Source organism: Narcine bancroftii, chromosome 1 (assembly GCF_036971445.1).
Source record: "Narcine bancroftii isolate sNarBan1 chromosome 1, sNarBan1.hap1, whole genome shotgun sequence".
Taxonomy (NCBI): domain Eukaryota; kingdom Metazoa; phylum Chordata; class Chondrichthyes; order Torpediniformes; family Narcinidae; genus Narcine; species Narcine bancroftii.
This window is the reverse complement of record NC_091469.1, coordinates 249,286,655-249,310,253: the sequence shown is the minus strand read 5'-3', so window position 1 is coordinate 249,310,253 and position 23,599 is coordinate 249,286,655. Positions and strand designations below refer to the sequence as shown.

The 23,599-nt window shown below is 49.3% G+C and overlaps 1 protein-coding gene across 6 annotated transcripts in view; it reads right to left on the bottom strand.

The window, feature by feature from the left end:
* madd (MAP-kinase activating death domain) overlaps positions 1-23,599 on the bottom strand; it is a 178,129-nt gene that overhangs the window by 23,100 nt on the left and 131,430 nt on the right. For 4 of the 6 annotated variants that reach the window (XM_069894319.1, XM_069894324.1, XM_069894327.1 and 1 more), the window contains 10 exons: positions 23,096-23,254; positions 21,551-21,671; positions 20,102-20,164; positions 18,378-18,498; positions 18,180-18,285; positions 17,708-17,818; positions 16,264-16,371; positions 14,882-15,046; positions 14,652-14,724; positions 8,857-8,963 (listed from right to left, as the gene is read on the bottom strand). In XM_069894319.1, coding sequence (XP_069750420.1) covers positions 8,857-8,963; positions 14,652-14,724; positions 14,882-15,046; positions 16,264-16,371; positions 17,708-17,818; positions 18,180-18,285; positions 18,378-18,498; positions 20,102-20,164; positions 21,551-21,671; positions 23,096-23,254 — 1,134 coding nt within the window. The remainder of the gene's footprint in view (positions 1-8,856; positions 8,964-14,651; positions 14,725-14,881; positions 15,047-16,263; positions 16,372-17,707; positions 17,819-18,179; positions 18,286-18,377; positions 18,499-20,101; positions 20,165-21,550; positions 21,672-23,095; positions 23,255-23,599) is intronic. The other 2 variants (XM_069894334.1, XM_069894341.1) reach the window with 1 other exon arrangement.

The following is a 23,599-nucleotide window of genomic DNA, read 5'->3' as shown; positions in this document are numbered from 1 at the left end:
AAATGCAGTTGCTATAATGTACATGGATTTACAAAATGCCTATCATCAAAAATGAAGTTCTTGGAACAAAAGGGATTGCATCAAAGGGGTAAAAAATGGGCTGAGTAACAGGAACCAACGTAATAAACAGTGGAAGGTTGTTTCGGGGAACGGAGGGAAGTGTGCAGTGGAGTTTCTCCAGGGGTCAGTCCTCTGGCCATTTCTTACATAAAAGAAAAAACACAAAGCTGGAGAAACATTTCCGACTTCTTTTCCATATATCGATGAGGGTGGACAGGACATAATATTCAACATTGCAAGTGACAAAACGGGGGCATGATGAAATGAGGGGCTTGTTAATAGATTTTAAAAGGACAAGAGATGGACAGGTGGAAGATGAAACTGAACATCTTAGAACAATCTTGTACAGGAACAGGTCCTTCAGCCCACGTGTGTGTACTGAACATGATGTCAAAATTATACATACAGCTGCTCTTTGTCGACTACAGCTCAGACTTCAACACCATCATTCCCTCTGGGCTGGTCAACAAGCTCCAAACCCTTGTGTGGTATTGGTTGACAATGTAATGAAATGAATGTGCTGTGTGTAAGAGTTAGATGTTATTATAACTGTATTATGAAAGATAGAGTAGACTTTTAAATGATTGCTGTGAATTACTAAGAAATGGGTATTGGGACACTCACAGAGGTTAGCTGCAACTAACAACATTCCAGACATCTATCCATTATCACCTCTTCCATAAAGCTATCTCCTGGTCCTCCACACAATAATATTTCTTCTTCTTCTTTGGCTTGGCTTCGCGGACGAAGATTAATGGAGAGGTAACGTCCACGTCAGCTGCAGGCTCGTTTGTGGCAGACACGGTTGCAAGGGAAAATTGGTTGGTTGGGGTTGGGTGTTGGGTTTTTCCTCCTTTGTCTTTTGTCAGTGAGGTGGGCTCTGTGGTCTTCTTCAAAGGAGGTTGCTGTCTGCTGAACTGTGAGGCGCCAATTTGCACGGTTTGAGGCGATATCAGCCCACTGGCGGTGGTCAATGTGGCAGGCATCAAGTGATTTCTTTAAGCAGTCCTTGTACCTCTTCTTTGGTGCACCTCTGTCTCGGTGGCCAGTGGAGAGCTTGCCATATAACACAATCTTGGGAAGGCGATGGTCCTCCATTCTGGAGACGTGACCTACCCAGCGCAGTTGGAACATGACCCAGTCCTCATTGAGGGCTCAGTAGTGGAGAGAGTCAAGAACTTCAAATTCCTGGGTGTCAACATCTCTGAGAATATGTCCCGGAGTTTCCATGTCGATGCAATCACAAAGAAAGCTCGCCAGTGGCTATACTTTGAGAGGTGTTTGAAAATCCGTGAGACACGAGTTCCCATTTACAAAGCCATTCTGACTATCCCTTAATTACTGTATTTGATGGCATAGAAGACCCACTGGCATTTAAAGTGAGCATTTAATGTAGCTACAGTATAGCAGAAAAAACTTGGACAAAACATGCAATTTGGACAAGAAAAATCTTTTAAATAATGATATCACTGTAATTTACAAAACAAAAACAACTTAGCTATAGCAGAAAACATTTTATAAAAACAAACTGCCCTTGTTGGTCCCCACATTGGTCCTGCTGTCTCGCTCTCTCCTGGAAGCCCGCTGTCAGTCCCTACACTGGTCCTGCTGCCCACTATTGGTCACAGTGCTGGTCCCACTCCCTCCCTCCGCTAGCCCACTCTCTCGCTCTCTCCTGGTGGCCCACTGACTCGCTCTTTCCCAGCAGCTCACTGTCAGTCCCTGCGCTGGTCCTGCGGCCCACTGTCTGTTCCTGTGTCGGTCCAACTGCACTGACCTCTCCTGGTGGCCCGCTGTCGGTTCCCACGCTGGTCCCGCTTCCCTGCTCTCTCATGGCAAGAGGGTCGGAGTGGTGTGGTGGGATCAGTGTTGGGACCGATAGTGCGCCACCAGACTTCTTCTGACAACCCGCCACCAATCCCCACACTTATCCCACCGTCCTGCTCCCCCCTCCCCCGACAGCCTGTCACCATCCCCCACACTGATTCACCCAGCTTCTCCCCCTGACAGCCCGTCTCCAGCCCCACACTGATTCCACCCACCTTCTCCCACCGACAGCCTGTCACCAGCCCCCACGATTCACTCGGCTTCTCCCCGATAGCCCGTCACCAGCCCCCACACTGATTTCATCCGCCTTCTCCCCCCAACAGCCTGTCACCAGCCCCCACACTGATCCCACCCGCCTTCTCCCCCCCCGACAGCCTGTCACCAGCCTGAACTAGAGGCTAAGGTCTCAGCCTGAAAGTCACTAACTTGCCAGATGGACATTTAACTGCAAACAGCTGCTCCCAGTCAACTTCTGAGAAGCCATCAAAAATGGTCTTCCCTCAATTCAGAACTTCAGCTTGAGGAACAGTGCATTTTTTATCATCATGGTCCTAAAACTAATACAAGGTTATTACGGCGCTGGCAAGGCAGGGTCGAACACCACCCCCCCCCCCCCCCCCCCCCCCCACCACGCTGTCTGTTAGGACCTTGTACATGCTTCACCAATATACAGGGTCCTCTCTGGGTGCTCCAGTTTCCTCCCACCCTTCGCTGGGTTTCATGCCTGAATGCAGTGTACTTCGACCATGCAAGCTCATCTGTCCTGCATCATTCAGGTAGCTTCTGCCATGGAACACTTCAGCACAGAAACAGGCCCTTCTGTGCCCAACTATTCACCTGCCTCGATCCATTCACTTCACAGCCCTCCATACACCTCCCATCCACGCACCTATCCAAATTGTTCTGGAATGTCAAAATCAAGCCTGCTTCCACCACTCGTTCCATATTCTGTGTGAATAAATTCCCCCTAATGTTCCTATTAAACGTTTCCCCTTTCACCCTTAAACTACATCTTCTGGTTCTTGTCCCATTGAACAGTGGAAAAAGCCTATTTACATTTACTCTATCTACACTCCTCATAATTTTATATACTATCAAATTTCCCCTCATTCTCTGACGCTCCAGGGAATAAAGTCCAAATCTGTTTAACCTTTCCTTGTAACTCAGTTCCTCAATTCCCAGCAACATTCTTGTAAATCTTCACTATATTCAAGGTGCGTGATATTCTTCTCCGGCTGGAATGATCAAGGTATATAGTGAGAAAGCTGGAAATTGGATAATTAATCCTGAATGCATAGAATGGTTCAAAAGGCTGATTGCCCTCCCCCTGCCCCTATTTTTGATGCTTCTGCATGGAGGAAGGGATGGAGTGAGCAGATTAACAGTGTTTTTAAACACACTATAGCTGGAATTCTGAATGCATTGCCTGCAGATGCGTTGGAGGCAGATTACAACGCAGTGTGGAGCAATTGGTGTAGACTTTGGGACAAATGCACGATGACAGTGACTACTCCAGTTCAGTTTCTGATCAGGGGTGACCCCCAGGATGATGGCAGTGGTGGGTCCAGTGATGGGCATGGCCACTGAATGTCAGGGGTTGAGAGCTGGGTTCTCCTCTGTTGGATACCATCATCACCTAACCCTTGGTGTGGGGTGAATGTCATTTTCCACCTCTAGGCCTGACTGGAGGTTGGCCAGGCCTTGCTGTGTTTGGATGTGAATGTCTTCGGAATGGCGAACTTCACCATTATCCGTGAACACCCCTATCTCTGACCCTGGGAATGAAGGATGTTGATGAAAAAGCCGGAGATGGCTGGGCCCAGGACATTGCCTGAGCCGAGAATCCTCTGGGCCGAGAGGATTGCCCTTTGACTTCCACAACCGTCTTCCTTTGGGACGGGTATGATTCCAACCAGTGGAGAGTGGATCCTCGATTCCCTGATACCACAACCCATCAGGCCAATGTCTGTGGGGTTCAGGTCTTTGGCATTTGGATCAAGGATACAGTGAGGTCGGGAACTGAGTGGCTTCAGCAGAATCCAATCTGAGCTCCTGTCCACAGGTTGTCAGATGATCCACTGGCTAAAAATTTGAATCTCAGCATTACCCAAAGTAAACTCTGGTTTCACCTTACATCAGTGATGAAGCTACTCAATGTCCAATAGAACAGCTTTTCTGTTCACCAAGTGGACAACCTTGAATTTTACCACTCAGCCAATCATTCATCTCGTCTATTAGGCTTTGAAGCCCTCCCTACCCACCTAGTTTGGTCTCACCAGAAAACTGGAAAATGTGACACTTGCTCTTTTAGCTAAACCTTTGAGAACAATTGTGAATAACTGAGGCAATGGGCTGGTGAACATATGATATGAAGCAAGGTTGAAAAAGCTAGGGTTTTTCTGTCAAGTTTATTGTCATCTGATTGTACAAATACAACCTGAGGAAACGGCGTTCTCCGGTCCTCGATGCAAAACACGCAGACACCCAACTAGTCATAACACACATGCAGACAAACAATACACTTGCAGGACAAGTATTTTATCTTTACAAATTGATAAATAAATCTTGTTTTGTACAGATGAGAGTCTCGGATGGTCAGTGTGAGCAGTTCTTTGGTCGTTCAGCAGTCTCACTGCCTGGTGGGTACTGGTTCTGATCCTCCTGAATCTCTTCCCCAACAGGAGCTGCTGAAAGAGGCTGCGTGCAGAGTGGAAGAGGTCCTCAATGATTTTGCACGCCCTTCTTCAGACAATGATCCCAGTAGATCATGTCGATATGGTGGGAGGGAGACTCCAGTGATCCTCTCTGTCACCCTTATGGTCCTGTGGATTGACCTCCGATCCACTTCTCTGCACACCATAATGCAGCCGGCCAAGACACTCTCAATAAAGCTCCTATAGAAGGTTGACATAATGGCGGCCGGTAGCCTTACCCACTTCTCAGGAAGTGCAGTTGCTGTTGCGCATTCCTGACAAGTGAGGAGATGTTGAGTGTCCACGATAGGTCACTAGTTAGTGAACTCCAAGGAACTTGGTGTTCTCCACTCTCTCCAATACAAAGTTGTTGATGTGTAGTGGAGGGTGACCATTCCTGGTTCTCCTGAAGTCCACGATCCTCTCCTTCGTCTTGTCCATGATGAGGCCTCAGATTGTTATTCTCACACGATTCATAAGCTTTTCCACTTCTTCTCTAGAGCAACAAAGGATGAGACTTCATGGAGGTACAGGTATACCCCGCTTTATGAATACTCGAATTATGAAGTTTGCTTTCACAAAGAAAAGCCACGTTCACTTTTACGAAAGGATTTGAATGGATTTTTCACTTTTACGAAAATAGCTCCAATAGTAACGAATGGTTTTTTGCTTTAAGAGATTTCAGCTTATGAAAGGTTTTCATAGGAACACTCTCGTTTTGTAAAGTGGCGTATATCCATATATAAGATTATGATGGGCTTAGACTAAGTGGGCAGCCAGCACCATTTTCCTGCAGCAACAATAGCAAATACCAGAGGACATCTGTTTAATGTGAGTGGGGAAGGTTTAGGAGAGACATCAGAAATGAGTCTTTCATCATAGGGAGTTGTGCGGGCCTGGAATGTATTGTCAGGGGTGATGGTGGATGCTGGAACAATAGGGACATCAAAAGTCTCTATGGATGCAAGGAAATAGAGAATTATGGGTGTGAGCATAGAAATACTAGATTGTTGTGGAGCAGGGGTACATAGGTTGGCTCAACATCATGTGGCGAAGGGCCTGTACTCTGCTGCAATGTTCTATGTTCCAAACAATGATTCCGGAAGCATTCCATGAGTCATATCTGGGAGAGAGCCCAGTCTTTGCCTCCCACCTGACGACCAGTTCTCTATTCACATCAGTGGATTACCAATGACTCCACAAGCGTCTTCAACCATAGCTCCCAAACTCACAACATTTCTCTGACAATGGTTACAGGAACCCCTTCAAGTCAAACACCATCCTGATGTTCAAGCCTGTTTGAGGAAGCACGCTCAGGAGTTCCCTCTCCAACAGCATCACAGAGCACTTTCCCTACTCCTCTGGGTGGAGAATGAAAGCCGACCATTAAATGTGACCATGAACTGCAGTCTATCACTTCACCTCCCAAAACTAGGGCTCGGCTCACAGTCACACCATCTAGTTAACCAACCTGTTCCCCCAGACACACAACTCTTGCCACCTACACTACCGCATTCACTCCTACATTACAGAAGTATGATGAAGGGCAAATCAGCCCCTACCGCAAATTGCCCAAGTGTGTGCATAGGGGAGTTGATGGGGGGAATCAGATGGGATGAAGGATTAGTGTAGATCGGTGGCTGATGGTTGGCACAGGCATGGTGGGCCAAGGGGCTGTCTTTAGCCAAGGAAACACACACACCCCTCCTATCAAGGTTGCAGCTTGTCATCACTCTGTCCACATGAACTGGTTACTGCTGCTCACTCCATGTCCCCAAATACATCACTGGAGTCCCCAAACATCTGCTTTCCCCCATCCCATCCCACATAACCTTTCTGTTCCTTGTATACACCCAGCCACACCATACACCATAGATGTAGGGGTGCGACAGGTACCCAGGCAGGAATGGTTTGAGGGAGCCCAGCAGGGTGTGGGAACACAGAAGGAGCAAGGAAATGGGCGAGATAATGGCAGGAGACCTGGTTTGGTAGGAGGCAGCAGGCCCTCCAAAGGGTGGGTGTCAAAGTTGTTTCACTGCCCCAGCCCTTGGCTTGGCTTTTTGATCTCTTAACTACCCACAAGGCCTAGCCTGCTGTGCCCAGGATGTGATGCATCGAGAGGGTGGAGATGGTAGGTTCTGCTCACTAGCATCTTGTCCAACAGTGAGCTTCTTCTGTCAGTCTCAGCCATCATGACCTCTATTGTAGGAAGTTGGAAGGAACCACCATTGGAAGGATGTAAGGACAGCAAGGCTACTGGCCCCCATCTTGACAACATTTTGCAGGAGCACAATTGAGAGTGTCCAGTCTGGCTGCATCTGTGTAGTCTGGTAGTTGCAAAGTATCGAACCAAAAGTCAATACAGAGGATCAGCCGAATGGTAGAGATGATCACTGGGGTCTCCCCTTCCTCTGTTGTTGACATTCACTTAAATAGGGCTCAAAGAATTGTTGCGGACCCGATCCATCCAGCACACAGCATCCTGGATCTACTACATCAGGAAGGAGTACAGGAGCATCAAAATCAGGACTGCCAGGCTGGGAAATAGCGTCTTCCCATAGACTGTGAGATTGATGAACTGTTTCTTCTATCTGAGTAAATCATCCAACATATTTATTTATATAGAACTAGATAGATAGGGCGAGAGAGTGGCGGGGGGTGCTGAGGGGCGTGAGGGGCAAGAGGCGGGGGGGGAGAGGTGGGGGGGCGAGGGGCGCGAGAGGTGGGGGGGCGAGAGGCGGGGGGGCGAGAGGCGGGGGGGCGAGAGGCGGGGGGGCGAGAGGCGGGGGGGCGAGAGGCGGGGGGGCGAGAGGCGGGGGGGCGAGAGGCGGGGGGGCGAGAGGCGGGTGGCGAGAGGCGGGGGGGCGAGAGGCGGGGGGCGAGAGGCGGGGGGGCGAGAGGCGGGGGGGCGAGAGGCGGGGGGGCGAGAGGGCAAGGGGGGAGAGGGCAAGGGGGGAGAGGCGGGGGGGCGAGAGGCGGGGGGCGAGAGGCGGGGGGCGAGAGGCGGGGGGCGAGAGGCGGGGGGCGAGAGGCGGGGGGCGAGAGGCGGGGGGGCGAGAGGCGGGGGGGCGAGAGGCGGGGGGGCGAGAGGCGGGGGGGCGAGAGGCGGGGGGGCGAGAGGCGGGGGGGGCGAGAGGCGGGGGGGCGAGAGGCGGGGGGGCGAGAGGCGGGGGGGCGAGAGGCGGGGGGGCGAGAGGCGGGGGGGCGAGAGGCGGGGGGGCGAGAGGCGGGGGGGCGAGAGGGCAAGGGGGGAGAGGCGGGGGGGCGAGAGGCGGGGGGCGAGAGGCGGGGGGCGAGAGGCGGGGGGCGAGAGGCGAGAGGCGGGGGGCGAGAGGCGGGGGGCGAGAGGCGGGGGGCGAGAGGCGGGGGGGCGAGAGGCGGGGGGCGAGAGGCGGGGGGCGAGAGGCGGGGGGCGAGAGGCGGGGGGCGAGAGGCGGGGGGCGAGAGGCGGGGGGCGAGAGGCGGGGGGCGAGAGGCGGGGGGCGAGAGGCAGGGGGCGAGAGGCGGGGGCGGGAGGCGAGAGGCGGGGGGCGAGAGGCGGGGGGCGAGAGGCGTGGGGCGAGGCAGGGGGGCGAGAGGCATGAGGCGAGAGGTGGGGGGGCGAGAGGCGGTTGACGAGAGGCGGGGGCGAGAGGCGAGAGGCGGGGGCGAGAGGCGAGAGGGCGAGGCAGGGGGCGAGAGGCGGGGGGCGAGAGGCGAGAGGCGGGGGGGAGAGATAGCGAGAGTGATAGAGATAAAATAAAGAGAGGTAGAGAGAAAGAGAGTGAGATAGAGAGGGAATGAGATAGATTGAGAGAGACAGATATGTGTATGTGCGTGGACACCGTGGTGTGGAGATATGCTGCTTGTCTAGTTGTTTACGTAGTCAGATAATAAAAAAACTTGAAATCTTGCAGTTAATCTCCCAAGGCCTTTCAAAGATTGAGGAACAAAATTGCGTGTTATTGCATGCTTTAAATAAACTTACCCCTTTTGCCAATCTAAAGTCTGCAAAGAAATAATCAAATCATCACACCACAGTGAACTAATTCTAGAGCACTTGAGGTAGCTCGTTGATGAATTAGGTCACACATACACACAGAACACTCTAAAACCACAGCACTACATCCCCACCACATCAAAACCTCTCTGTTCATACAGCAACAGAAACGAAAAAAGTGAAAACCGAGCAAATAAAACTGATCAGGGACACAGACACACGCTCGGTTGCCCAGATGAAGCCTTAAGCTGGTATTGTTCCCCACACCAAACTTCACTCTGCGGCCACTGCCCCTACCTGGCTCTGCATGAACTTTAAGTTGATCCCTTCTAGTGTCACCTGCAGCAGGCCCCCGTCACCTGTCTTCATATCCTGAACTGGGAACTCGCCACCAAGCTCGGGACCTGAAACAGAACATCAAAAATTACGGTGAGAATCACCCAGAGATTGCGAGCTTCGCTGCCTGAAGCACCACAGTCAAGCTCAGATTTATGGAAATGATAGGGAATAAAAATTCAAGGAACAGTTGCTGGCATCTCTGGAGGAATCATGGTCAGATCTCACGAGCAGTAATGTGGCTATGGGTTTGTTGTTGACTCAAAGTCTGGTTTATCAACCTCATGCCCCATTCCCAAAATTGTAGCATTATTTTAAATACTACTGGATCTGAATTAGGCCATTCTGCTCTTCAAGTGTGCTTCACCATTCAAATAGTTTTTTTAAAGATATATACAGTGAAGTAACAAGCCCTTCTGGCCCACAAGGTCATGCCGCCCAATTACACTCAATGAACCTACATCCCCAGTACGTTTTGAAGGGTGGGAGGAAACCCACATATAGACACAGGGAGAACGTACAAGCTCCTTACAGAATTCAACCTGGACCGCTGGGGCTATAACAGCATTGCACTAACCATGCTACCCAAAACTTCCATACCAGTTACCCCGGGCAGGCCTACTTCTCCCATAGTCAGCAGGATGCAAACCTATGCAGGGAGACCCCAATTGATTTTGAGTCCATTGTCACAACTGCCATGCTATCATGGATAATGTAGTTTTTCTCTCTATCCCATTCTCTTTCCTTCTCCTTGTAACCTATGACACTCTTACTAATTAAGATCCTATCAACCTCCACTTTAAATCGACCTCCACTTTAAATCGACTCAATGATTTGGCCTCCACAGCAGTCTGTGGCAACAAATTCCACAGATTCACCTTCCTCTGTGTGTAGGAGTATCTCCTGATCTCTGTTCTACTCTGAGGCTGTGCCCTTCTGATCCCATACTCTCCCACAACTGGAAACTCCTTCTCCTACGTCCAGCCTTTCAATATTAGGTAGGCTTCAAATCTGTCCTCCTCTGAGAGAGCAATGCTTGCCTGAGGATTGTACCAAGTATTAAGATGACCTTTTGTAGAAGTCTGGGGTTTGTGATGAGTAAGGAGCAAGGATTAAGGAACAATTTTCATGTGGAAACATCTGAAAGAACAATTTTCAACTGAAGGAGGCAATACCAAACTACGTGCAAGGACTTGAATTTAATCCGGGGATGACTGGTGGAACTACTGCCTCGTTTTCACTGCTTTGCAGGATGGTTTTAAAGTGACAAATAAAGGTATTTGAACTTGTAAAGGCTCTCAAAAGCATTTATGGAGTTTAGAATTGTTTAAAGGACTTTCCACATATATTAAAAAAGGGTGCCATGTAACAGGAGTGATGACAGACTTCATTGATTAAAGAATGGAGATGATCTTGAAAACCTGAGATGGAAGGAAGCAAAGGGTACGAGGAACTTTCAGAGAGCAGTACGCAATAGGAAAAGAATTCTATGAGATACGGGAGAATTATGATACAAGTTCCTTAAATTGAGGGAGAGGCAATATCACAAAGGTAATCTGCAAAACATCACACTTTTTATGGGTGAAAATTGAAAATGCAGGAAACACAGGACAGGCAGAGAAACGGTTAACATTTCAAGTCTGACCTTTCGCCAGAATACAGAGGGACTGAGAAAGATGGTGGGGTGATGGTAGAAGCAAAGAGACATGGGTTCAGGGGAGCACAGAGTGTAAAAGTGAAAAGAGGCAGAAAAAACCTGGGGAGGAAGAAATTAATTCACATTTAGGGTGGCACGGCTATTGTAGCACCAATGATGTAGCACCAATGATCCAGGTTCAAATATGCTGCAAGGAGGCTGTATGTTCTCCCTGTGATCGCATGAGTTGCCTCGGAGTGCTCTGGTTTCCTCCCACGTTCCAAAGATTTATCAGGTTAGTATGATAATTGGCCACATGGAAGGCACAGGCTCGTGCGCTGGAAGGGGCCTGTTACCATGCTGTATCTCCAAATTAAAATTTTATTTAATGACTCTCATCTTTTACCCCAAATGGTCAGGAATATAAAGGGGTAGTGGCCATATCACAAACTATTTAGATTTTTGTCAGATCACATCTGGAGCACTTTGGGCACTGTTTGTAGCATGTATTAACCAGTCTAACACAATGATCTACAGAGTGATGGAATGATTTTGAATAAACACAGTTTAATAGAGCAGTGCTATTTAACAACAAAGGGTATAACAGTCAGAAAGATAATGGGGAGTCCAGAACAAGAAGGCAAAACTTTAGCTCAGTCACACAGGAGAGTAATTATGCTGCTTTCTTGTGCACATAGTTTGTAGAATTCTGGAACCTTCCCCTCAACCTCTGAAAAGCTGCAAAAACTGGATGTGAAAAGCAGAGAATTACGATCCAGTGATCATTGCGGGATCAGAGGTGGGAAGGGTGAGCACATTTAAATTCCTGGGAGTCACTATCTCAGAGGATCTTTCCTGGACCCAACAAACCAAGGACATCATGAAGAAAGCATTGCTACTTCCTCAGGTGATTGCAGAGGTTTGGTATGACACCAAGAACCCTGGCAAGTTTCTACAGAGGTGTGGTGGAAAGTGTGCTGACTGGCTGCATCACGGTCTGGAATGGGGACACCAATATCCCTGAACATAAAGTCCTGCAAAAGTAGTGAACACAGACCAGAACATCACAGGCAAAACCCTCCCCACCCCAAAAATCGAGAACATCCAAGGGGAACGCTGCCGTCGGAGGGTAGCAGCAATCATTAAGGATCCACAGCACCCAGCACACGCTCTGTTCTCGCTGTTGCCATCAGGAAAAAGATAACGGTGCGACAAGACTCGCACCACCAGGTTCAGGAACAGTTGCTCCCCCTCCACCATCAAACTCCTCAACGACAAACTCAATCAGGGACTCATTTAAGGACACTGACTCATGCAGTTTTTTTTCTTTTTGTATTGCACAGTTTGTTTAATTTGTTGACATGTTTATCCTGTGTAGTTTTTTTTGCACTATCAGTAAGTGGTAATTCTGCCTCACCCGCAGGAAAAAGGGATCTCAGGGTTGTATGTGATGTCATGTCCAGAGACAATAAATGCAATAAAATAGATCCTAGATTTTCAAAGTAATCCTCATGATGTTTTGAAATTCAAACAAGATTTTAAAGGAGAGGGGATTTATGGGGACATCCCAATTTCAGTCAATGTTCCCCAAGCTCACGTTGCACAACATCTCCTCATTGGTCAGGAAGGTAACTCAAGGAGGTTAGGCAGGGCAAGGCTGCTGGCTCTCATCTTTACAGGAGCACAACTGAGAGTGTCCTGTCTGGCTGTATCAATGGTGGTGGGGGAGGAGCGTTATGGTATGGGTGGCATGTGTGCGCACTGTGGTCCAGAGAAAGGCTGTTTCATCAGGTTGTATATGTACAGTCTGATGATAATAAACTGGAATTTGATGCAATGAACTGAAACACTGTTCAGACCTGGCACAGCTCCCTGTAGTAAGGCTGCCTGTTGGATTTTCGTTCCAGAAATGACAATGGACTGAGGTTTCAGAGGGTATGGGCAATAGGGTTAAATGGCCACATCAGCTGAAGATATTGGGAACAACTGCATGGATCGAGGTTATCTTCGGGCTGGCACACACCACTGACACCCTTCCCTGCCCTTTTACAAGCATTAGTCCTAAAGCCATTGCAGTGTAGATGTCTGCTGGTGCCACAAAGCTGATGGATGCAAAGTCTGCAAGGAGCTACCACTAGGTTTACCAGCTGGGCAAGATGGCAGCAGATAGGAGGCAACGTTGGAAAATAAGATGTCATTCACAAGGGTTTGAAAATCAGAGAAACAGAATCATTGAAAATCCTGAGGCAATATCAAATGTTTAAATTGATCTGGATGTCACACAAGATGCAAACATGCAGATAAAAGTTATTCGGAGGGTAACATTGATGGAGCTTAAAGTGATCTGTTGCGGAGACAAGAAGGGGCTTTGGTGGGATTACATGTGGAGTGCTGCTTGGAGTTTTAGTCCCCATGCCCAAAATGTGAATGACACCTTTAGGGTAAATTAAAAGATTGACCTTGACAGAAATTAGATTGATTTTTGGAGGAGGAATGTTTTGGTCACCTAATTATTAGAAAGATATCAATAAGATTGAAAGAGTGCAGAGAAGATTTATAAGGATGTTATTGGGACTCAAAGTTACAAGGTTAAACAGGTTAGAACTTTATTCCCTTGAGCATTGGAGAATGAGGGAGATTTTGAAAGAGGGATACAAAATTATGTGGGGTATGAGGTGAGGTTAGATACAGAATTTATAGATGCAAACAGGCTTTTTCCATGGAGGTTAAGTGAGACAAGAACTTGAGGACATGGGCTAAGGGTGAAAGGTGAATTATTTAAAGGGAATATTAGTGGGAAGTTCATATGGAAGTGGTGAGAGTGGAACAAGCTACCAGATGAAGTGGGGGTGAGGGAGAAATTTTGATCTTTAAGAAATATTTGAACAGGTATGTGAATGGGAGGTCATGGTCATTGCAACTAGTTAGAATAATAGTTTGGCACAGACTAGATGGGCCAAAGAGCCTGTTTCTGGACGATAGTTTTCTATGGTTCTAATCAGACAAGTCTATTGTCACCGCATCTTAGAAGATGAGAGGGAACCTCGGTGAAACACAAAGATCCTGATCAGCACAAGTCACAAGAGACTCTTCTTTCGATGATAAACATCAGAAAAGGCCCAGCATCAGTACCAAGATAAAAGATTCCTTTGACCGTACAAGCCTCTGTAACTCTTCCTCACAGGGCTGTGGACACTCGGTCATTGAGCATGCTTCAGGGTGAGGTGGAAGTTGACGCAAAGCAAATCAGAGGATGTGGCTGAGAATCAATCATTAAACGGAGCACACTTAAGGAACTGGAGGACACATTTTAAGCTCCGACTGTGCTGTAAAACAGTAATATATCTGCACCCCCTTAAATATGGCATCACTGCCAAACCGGGGCCACCCACAAATTTGAGGAACTGCACATGAGCAGCAAGCAAACAGCATGGTAACAGGTCCTTATCGGCCCACGAACTTGTGCCGCCCAAACACACCCAATTGACCTACAACCCTCAGTTCATTTTTGAGTGATGGAGGGAAACCGAGACCCTGGGGAAAACCCACGCAGACACAGGGAGAACACACAAACTCCTTCCAACCCTGGTCCCGGTCACCGGTGCTGTAACAGCATTGGACCAATCGCTACGTTATCCGCGCTGCCCTCTCCAGTTTCTGTTAATCCCCTCCCTTAGTCTCTCTTTCTCAATCCCTGTCTCATTTTCTTCAGCTCACAATCCCATTCCCTTTCCTCTCAGGGAGCTACCCTCTCTGCCATCATTTCTCAGCTTTGGCATCCTCTACCCTTCCATCTGTATCCACCTGTTGGCCTGTGCTCCTCCCCCTGTCCCATCTTCCATCCTCCCCTACCTTTTAATTTAGGGGTTTGTCTGTTTCTGCTGATAGTTGATGGAGGGGCCCAGGCCTAGAACGTTGGTGATCATTTATTTCTATGGATGTGATGTGACCTGCTGCGCCCAGCACTTCTGTGTATTGCACTCGGCCCGAGCATCTGCAGATATTTGTGATGTTTCCTCAGTATGACACATTCCACCCCGCTTTATTTGCACGCCCAGCGACAGAGCGCCCCACCTGAAACCGGATCCTGTTCTGCTCACTAATCGCTGGGATCATCTACCTGGTTGGATGCTCTGTTGCCTTGCAGCTGCGCGCTCCATGCTGTCCTTCACACAATAGTACAACTCACGACACTGTCGGGGAACAAGGTAATAAGGTGTTAGATGCACTGGTAAAGGATGGTGGAGAGGGGAGAGCTGCTGGGAGATTGCAAGCAACAGTTCGGGTCACGAGAGTGGTATAGTGGAGGGAGGGGGAGAGCATCAGAGCAGGAAGGGGAGAAGGCAGTACCTTCTTGGTGTAGAATTTGTTGAGTTGGGTCTCCTGCCCATTACGCCTCCACAGGCACAGGACCTTGGTTTTGGGACAGTACGTCATGTTGATGAGTTTCTCGTACCACCATCGCTCATAGACTGTCCCGATGTTGCTGCGGAGCACGATGCAGTCGTCACACACCTGTGGCCGAGTGCAGAAGAGGGAGCCCCATCAACTGCAGCCAACGGCCACGCCACGTGGTGCTCCAACCACCCAACATGCCCCGCGGGGATGTAGATTCCATTGCTCACAACAAAACTGAGTGGCAGGGTTAGCTCCACACTATTCCAACCCCAGCAACTGGGGTTCGAATCTGTCCTCCGTACAAACATACAAATGTATGTTCTCCCCGTGACCTGCATGGGTTTCCTCTGGGTGATCCGGTTTCCTCCCACCCTCCAAAACAAACAGGGTTGGTTGGTTAGGCGGGTCGAATTGGGTGGCATGTGTTCTATGGGCTGGAAGGGCTTTCTATAGCGTTGTATTGTTAAATTAAAATAAGAGGGACCCTGGAGTCCAAATCCATAGATCTCTCAAGGTTGACGTGCATTTTGATAGGATTGTGAATGCTGGCCTTTGTTAGTTGGGGTAATGTCGCAGCTGTATAAAACTCTGGTTAGACCACACTTGGAATCGTAGTTCAGTTCTGGTCACCTCATTTCAGGAAGTAAGTGGAAGCGATGGAGAGAGTGCTGTTGCCTGGATTGGAGAACTTGTCTTATGAACAAGCAAGGTTAGTAGAGCTAGGGCTTTTCTCCTTGGAGCGAAGAGGACGAGAGGTGACTTCATAGAGGTCTGCAAGATTATTTGGGGCAGAGATAGGGTGGACAGCCAGCACCTTTATGTGACAGTAGCAAATACAAGAGGACATCTGTTCAAGGTGAGTGAAGGAAAGTTTAGGGGAGACATCAGGAGTATGTTTTTGAAACAGAGGGCGATGAGAACCTGGAATGCATTGCTGAGGGTGGTGGTGAAGGCTGGACATTCCAAAGTTCTTAGATCAGCACATGGATGCAAGAAAAATAGTGGGCTATGGGTGTGAGATAGGGAGGGTTTAGATTGTTGGGTAGATTTATATAGGTCATTGTGGGTCCAAGGGCCTGTAGTCTGCTGGAATGTTCCATAAAAATTAAATAAAAAAGCAAGAGCAGGACAGCGGCAGGAGTTGGAAGGATGCCTGGGGAGTGCCAGGATAGTCTTTGTGTGGGACAGAGGGGACCCCGCTCCAAAGTAGCACCAGCTCCTGTTCACATGTCCAAGCTGGACAGAGCAAGAGAGCTGTGCAGGAGCAGATGCTTGTGGTTCCTCTCTCCCTTTCCCTTCCTCTGCTGTGCACCGTGAACTGGGTTAGTCCCTACCTCCATGAAGAAAATTTCGCCGCTGGTGTCAGTTCCTGCGTGCACCACAAAGGTCTGCTTCTTGATGTGACGGCTACCACATGGTCGGATGTGCAGGTCATGGCTCTCCTGCGGACCAAGCACAGGGCTGCTGAGGGAGCAAGCTGGTGCCATTGACCCAGCTCCCCACCCTGGCTGAGCTTTACCCAGGGTACCTCAGATTCTCACACCTCACCCTCCCAGTTTGGGGGTGTGACAACCAGGCACACCCTCTGAGCTCAAATCTGACAGCATGCACCCAAGGAATGCATTCTGTTGTCACACCTCAACCCAATAGTTCATCACCCCTCTCTCCCTTGTTCTTCTATTACCCACTCACATGCATCCACCCTTTACCTACCCTCTGCTCCTCCCCCCTTTATATTCAGGCAATTGCCTGATTTTTGGCATTCCTGACAAAGGGCCCTGACCCAAAATGTCTTTTACTCCCTCTGGATGGTCCACGACCTGCTAAGTTTACCAACACTTTCTCCTGTCTAGGTACACAAGAAAATCTGCAGATGCTAGAGGCCAGCTCAATACACAAAAAAAGTGCTGGAGAAACTCAGCAGGTCATGCACATCCACAGCAAGTAAAAGGCAGTTGATCTTTCAACCTGGGCTCCCCTTTTAGAGCCAAAAATCAGGCATGTGCCTGAATAAAATGTGGGAGGGAACCTCACTGGGCTGCTCCCCTCGTCCCTCTGACCTGGGCCCTCCCTCATCCACTGCCACCTGCCTCCGTCTGCTCTGTGGCCATTCCCCTCCCTCTACCCTGGACTGCCCTCTGCCTCCCTCCATCCTGAGCCCATCTCCATCCCTCTGCCCTTGGCTGCCCCCTGCCTCCCTCCATCCTGGGCCCATCCCCCTCACTCCAACCTAGGGCCTGTCCCCTATGTCCTGGGAATGAGTCCCTCCCTTTGTTCTTGCTTCCCCCACTCTCTCTGGGGGCCTATCCCTCCCACCTTCCCCTCCCCTGCTGGACGCTGCACGGATCCCCTGCCCCCCAGTAGGCACTGTATGGATTTCCCTCCCTTGCTGGTGGACACTGCAGGGGTCATCCTGCTGATGTGCACTGGGTTTACCTCCAGTGGGTCCTGGGGGGTCCCCTCCCCACATGGCACTGCGGGGGCCTCCCCACAATGGGCACTGCAGGGATTCCCTTCATTCCCCCCATGGGCACTGCAGGGGATCCTCTCCTACTGGTGGGCACTACGGTGGCCTCTCCTTCCTGATGGGCATGGGGTGTTTCCCCACCCGACAGACACGGCGGGGGTTGCCCTCCTCCCTGATGGACACAGCAGGGATCTCATTCCCCCCTCCTTGGGCACTGTGGGTGTCACCTGATGGGTTGTGTGGGGGGGGGGGTCTCTCCCCTCTGATGAGTACTACAGTGGTCTATGCCCCACCCTTATGGCTACACTCACCAGCTCGGGCAAGCGGTCCAGCAGATCATTCACCTCGTGGCTGTGCAGCAGACCAATGTGAGACTTCCCCATCAGCCTCCTCACCTTCTTCCTGATGTCGTTCTTGTTCACCTGTAATGCGGAGTAGTCAGGGAACGGCTTCATCCCAGCCCCCCTCTATTCCTCTCCCCAGCCCAGACCCCCAACACCACCCCAGACCTCACCATCCCACAGCCAGTTCGCCCCATCCCTCAACTCAGCCCTCTCCCACCCCACCACCAGCCTTCCCTCATCCCACAGCCCAGTCTTCACCATTACAGCCTCTTAGCCCAGCCCCCTTTCCCATCCCCCCACACCCAGAGCAGCTGCAGTTTACGCCCACTCCCCAGCCTAGCCCCACCCCACCCGCCAGCTCCTGTACAAGTTCTGCACTTGGGTGGGCTCATGGATTGGAAATGGCACATTTCGCACTGGCCCTTGGAGAAGGGCTGACCTTGACCATCAGCATGTACACAATCATGTTGTAGAGCAGCGTGGACAAGAGCCGGTCCTCGTCATCTTCCAGTCTCTTTCGATCGTGATCCCCCAGCGACACGTACCTGTGTAGGGGTTGGGCGGAAGAAACAAGAGATCAACAGAGGGACAACCAACCACTCCCTTGACCCATGGTCCAGTCTCCACACCACCCTACCTGTCAATCATCTCTTGTGGGCCTTGGTCCATACCCATTCCTTCTCTCTCCAGCATCACGGCGTCGAGGAAGGTGTCCTCCCAGAACTGGATCTGGTCCCACAGCATCGAGCGCTCCTTGCCTAAGGAACAAAGGTGAGACCCTCAGAGACTGTGTACAACAGGAGCGTGTGCCGAGACCCCCCCTCCCCCCCACAACTACCTCAAGCATACACGTTGCTGGCGAGAGGACAGGGACACTGTCACTACACAAAAGCAGCACAGGACAGGGGAGCATGGAGGCATTCACCCCAGTGTTGGGAAAAAGGGGCAAAGACAGGAACATTCCAGCACAGTGCCCTTCAGTCCATGATTTTGTGCATGACCAATATAAACCTACTCCATAACAATCTAACCCTTCCCTCCCTCACACACACTGAAGCAGCCTCTATCGCCATCCCAGAAAATACATTCCCAGCGCCCACCACTCTGAGAATAAAAAAAAGCCTTTGATACTCAAAATCTTCCTCCATTCACCTTAAACCAATGATCCTCAACTTTTTTATGTCCACTCACATACCACCTTAAGGAATCTCTTACAAACCACAGAGCCCTGATGGAGACTTTAAATTTTTTTAAAAATTTCGGATAACAGGATTTTGGAGAATCTATATCCTTTCTACAATGAGGTGACCAGAACGGAATGCAATACTTTGGGTAGCCCTCCCACCAGAGAGGAGCAGAGTGGAGATATGACATTGGGGGAGTTGGGGGGGGGGGGGGGAGGAAATCAATGAACTAGATGGAGAAATGGGCCAGGCATACCCCAGCCAAAGAGTATAGCCACACTGGCTCCTCACTCCAGTCTTAAACACTCCCCATGAACATCATGCAGTGAAAAGCAAAGGAGCACTAACTAAACACTATGTGAACGTGCGACATCTCCAATGCGTCACACGTGATTCCTCACAGGTGACTTCCCAGCTTGTTCTCCCATATGCTGGCAGAGAGCAAACACAAATAGGTTAGAGCCCAGGAAAGAGGCAGAGGGCCAAGGGTGAATACATGTGGCAAGGATCCCTGGAAAATAGGTGTAGGGAATGGGAGAAAAGGGTAGAGTACAGGAATGGACATGATCAGTTGAGTGGCTGTAGAAGGGATGTATGCAGGTGAAGCAGCAGGAAGCACGGGCTCAGGAGAAGGGATGAAGTCTAGCGGGGCATGATGGGGTAGGGGGCTGGAAATAAGGTCCAATGGGGTTTTTTTGGTGGGGTGGGAGAGATGGAAGGGGGGAGGGAGAGATGGGGAAGAGCGAGGGAGGTGGAGGGGGGTAAAATGGGGAGGAGGAGAAGAGGGTGGAGAGGGGGCGGGGGCAGGGAGGGGGAGAGGGAAGAGGAGGGGAATGGGGAGGGGGAGAGGGGAAGGGGAAATGGGAGGGGGAAAGGGGAGGGGGAGGGGAGAGAGAGAAGGGGAGAGAGGGAAACAGAGGGTAGAGAGGGGGAGGGAGAGAGAAAGACAGACGGAGGAATGTAGAGACGTAGAGATATGGAGCAGTATATCAAATGTGTTCTGGCTAGCAGGCGAATGGCAGGATGACAGGAACACAAAGGATGGATTGAAGCAGAAAGAAGCGGAGCTGTGACGTTCACAAGGTTGGAACCGTTTGTGAATGATTGGAGATCATCCAGATTCATGCAGCGGCTAGTCATGCACAGCCATACGCAGGCAGTCAAAGAGATTTTTTACTCATAGATAAGGTTTCCATGGCCGCATCCTCCAGCTGGTCCCACATTGAGCTCTTGTCTCTCCCTGCAGGTATCCAGTACAAGCGAGCCAGGCAGCAGGCAGAAAGGAAAAGACTCCAGCATTTAGTTACATACATCAGGCAGGATCACACGTGGGGTTTTACTCCTTCATAAAGAATGCAACATAAACACCTCACACAATATCAGTTACATTGGAACAAAGGCACCATTTCATTAGAGGACACACGGCAAGTCTTGAATTGCTTCAGTGCAGGAAAATCCTCGATTTACTCTCTCAAGCACTCGCACCATTTACAGAGGAAGCACTCAGAAAGCGGAATCTGTTTGCGATCCCATTATATGCAACATAAACTCAATGCTGGGTACTCACACTCATTTTTTAACAGAAGCATCCTGCATATTTGTAAATGTTCCATCATAGACTGGAAGTGTGATAACTTTCCAATGTCACAGCAACCCAATTTCCTACCCCTGCCCCCATCCCCGGAATACAATCCCATCATTACCACCCTGTCCCCAGTACGAGCCCTGCATCTGACCCTTCCCTCCCCACCCCCAATGAGACAGCCTATAGGTTGACCCCCCACCTCTGTGCTCGCTCACCTCACCGCCCATTCACCATTACCTGCATGATGACACTGGACTTTAACCTAGATCATAGAACCATAGCACTGAAGCACAGAAAGGCTCTTCAGCCCATCATGACCTGCATCTGGACCACAGACCTACATTCTGCTCCCATCCATGTAACTTACATTTTACCTTTAGACATGCAGACAGTAACAGGCCCTTCCAGCCCATGAGCCCATGCAGTCCAAATACCCCGATTAACCTACAACCTCCATGCATTTTGAAGAGTGGGAGGAAACCAGAGCACCGGGATGGACCCTACACAGACATAGGAGAACAGAAACTCCTTACAGACAGGGCCAGATGGCACTATAATAACGTGCAACTATCCAAATTTTTCTTAATGTCAAAATTGAGCCCGCATTCACTATTTCAGCTGGCAGCTTGTTCCACACTCCCATGGCTCTGTGTGAAGTGCCCACAATGTTCCCTTTGAACATTTCACTATCCACCCTTAACCCATGTCCTCTAGTGCTTGTCTCACTCAAGCTCAGTGGAAAAAAACATGCTTGGATTTACTCTGCACTCTTGAAAAAATTTTGTATATCAAATCTCCCCTCATTCTCTTGGGAATAGTCCTAACCTATTTAACCTTTCCCCATTAACTCAGTTCCTCTTGTCACACCCAACCTCAGTGGGAAAAGATCCTTCATTTCCAGGATGACGAGGGGCAGGAGATATGCTTACATGCCTGCCCTGAAACCACACAGGTCTTGGGGCCCAGACAATAAAGAGCTGTTTGATTTCTCCCCGACTCAGCACTGATCATTTTAAACAGCAATGACAGGATTTGTCTTACCCAGTAGTCCTTCATACAGGTAGACTCTCTGGCTGGCATCTTCTGGGGGTCCAGGAGGCTGTGGACTCCCAATGCCACCTTTAGGTGGCTTGAATCCAGGTACCAGCATGTGTGACTTGCCCTGTGAGATGGCAGAGACTCCATTAGTGATAGGAGAGACTGGAGAGCACAAAATTCCTTAGTGTGCATATAACGGACGGCCTATCCTGGACCGACCCATACACTTCCTTAGTTAGGAAGGTGTACTTCCTACAGAGGTTGAGGAGGGCAAGTCGCCCTCATCTTGACAATATTTTACAGGAACACAATTAAGAGCGTCCTGTCTGGCTGCATCATTGTGTGATATGGTAGCTGCAAAGCATCAGACTGGAAGTCAACGCAGAGGATCATCAAAACAGCCAAAAAGATCACTGGATCTCCCTTTCCTTTATTTATGCCATTCACAAGGAGCTATGCTTAAATAGGGGTCAGAAAATTATTAAAGACATTTTCCATCCAGCAGACAGTATTTTTAACCTATTACCTGCTTGGGACCAGACCTATCTTAATTAAGCAGATTTTTCGGATATTCTGGAATTTTCTCTGAAGCAACCCACCAGTATCAGCAGAATACTTGTGTTGGCTGTTGCCGATCCCCAACACCTCCTCACGCAGGTCACTGATTCCCGACACCTCCCCACTGCCAATCCTGCCCGGGAGCCCGAGGTCTCATCTCAATGCAAGTTGTAGGAGATTGCACAGGAATTGTTCTTCAATTTCAGCAATGGCGCTGATAGGGTATTAGATGGAGAGACCGCGCGGCTCGGGCGGCTCAGGCAGGAGGGGAAGAGCGCACAGTATTTAATTCAAATTCTGAGAATGCCACGATGCAATTTAACACAAAGTTGCAGTAATTTATAAATAATCAGTGCTATCCTTTCCTTCAATGTGTAACCTGTGGACAAATGTCTCCTTCGTAAAACATTTCCTGTTGCCCCACTAGAGCCTGGTGGGTAAATTTATTTCAACTTTTTTTTCCAAATTGTGCCATTATTTCTCACCCGAAAAAAACTTTTGGATATTTGTAGTTTCGGTTGATTGGTTTTTGGTTAATTGGAAACATACAGGAGCATCAAAATCAAGACTGCTAGGCTGGGAAATAGCTTCTTCCTGCAGGCTGTGAGATTAATGATCCTGTAACCTTGGGTCTCTTAAAAATGAAACAATAAATTATTCAAGAATGTTTAAACATATTTATTTTATATTATGTTTTTATGTGATCGTTATGTGCTGGGTATCATGCACTGTAGTCTGGAGAAATGCTGCTTCATCTGGTTGTATATTCTAGGACCCCAATCCAGGGGCTGGGTTCTGATGGTGGGCTCCTCACCATCTGGTCCCATGTGTGAATTTGTTCCCAGACTTTACCCTGCAGTAAAGCTACTACATCGCAGGGAGTTGGAGGGACACTAATACTGAACTTCAAACCCAAAGATAGATAAGAAGGGATGGGTAAAGGGAATCAACTCAGGTCCCCATCGCAGAGCAGCTTCAACAGAGACTTACGAATATGTATCTGGTGTCGGTGCTGGTCTCAATTTCGCTATCAGAGAGAGTCCCTCTGGATGCTTTAGTCCCCAAGGTGTTTTTCCCCATTAAGCTTTCACCAGCAGTGCTGCTGTAGTCACTGTCAGCTCCCAAAGTCTCTCCAGAACTGTTACTGACCTAGGATAGCCAGATAGAAAATGGAAATCAGTGAGTTTCAATACCGAAATACTGTCAACAAAGAATAGAAGAGGGAAAAGGGAAAGTCATCTCTCCCACAGGGTCAGATAAACAATGGGATTGTAGGTAGAAAAATCCCTATGAATGACGCAGGTTAACAATGAGTGTGTAAGTAAACAAGCACCTGTATCGGGAGATTGGTCACCACATTATACAGCTTGCTTAAAATACTCTCAATGATCTGTGTGTGCTCTGAAGTATCCTTGAAGCATTAAGTGGAATTCCTTGGAGCAGTGAAGCACAAGACAACCAAAGGGCCATAGCTTCAACTGTTCTTTATTCCCA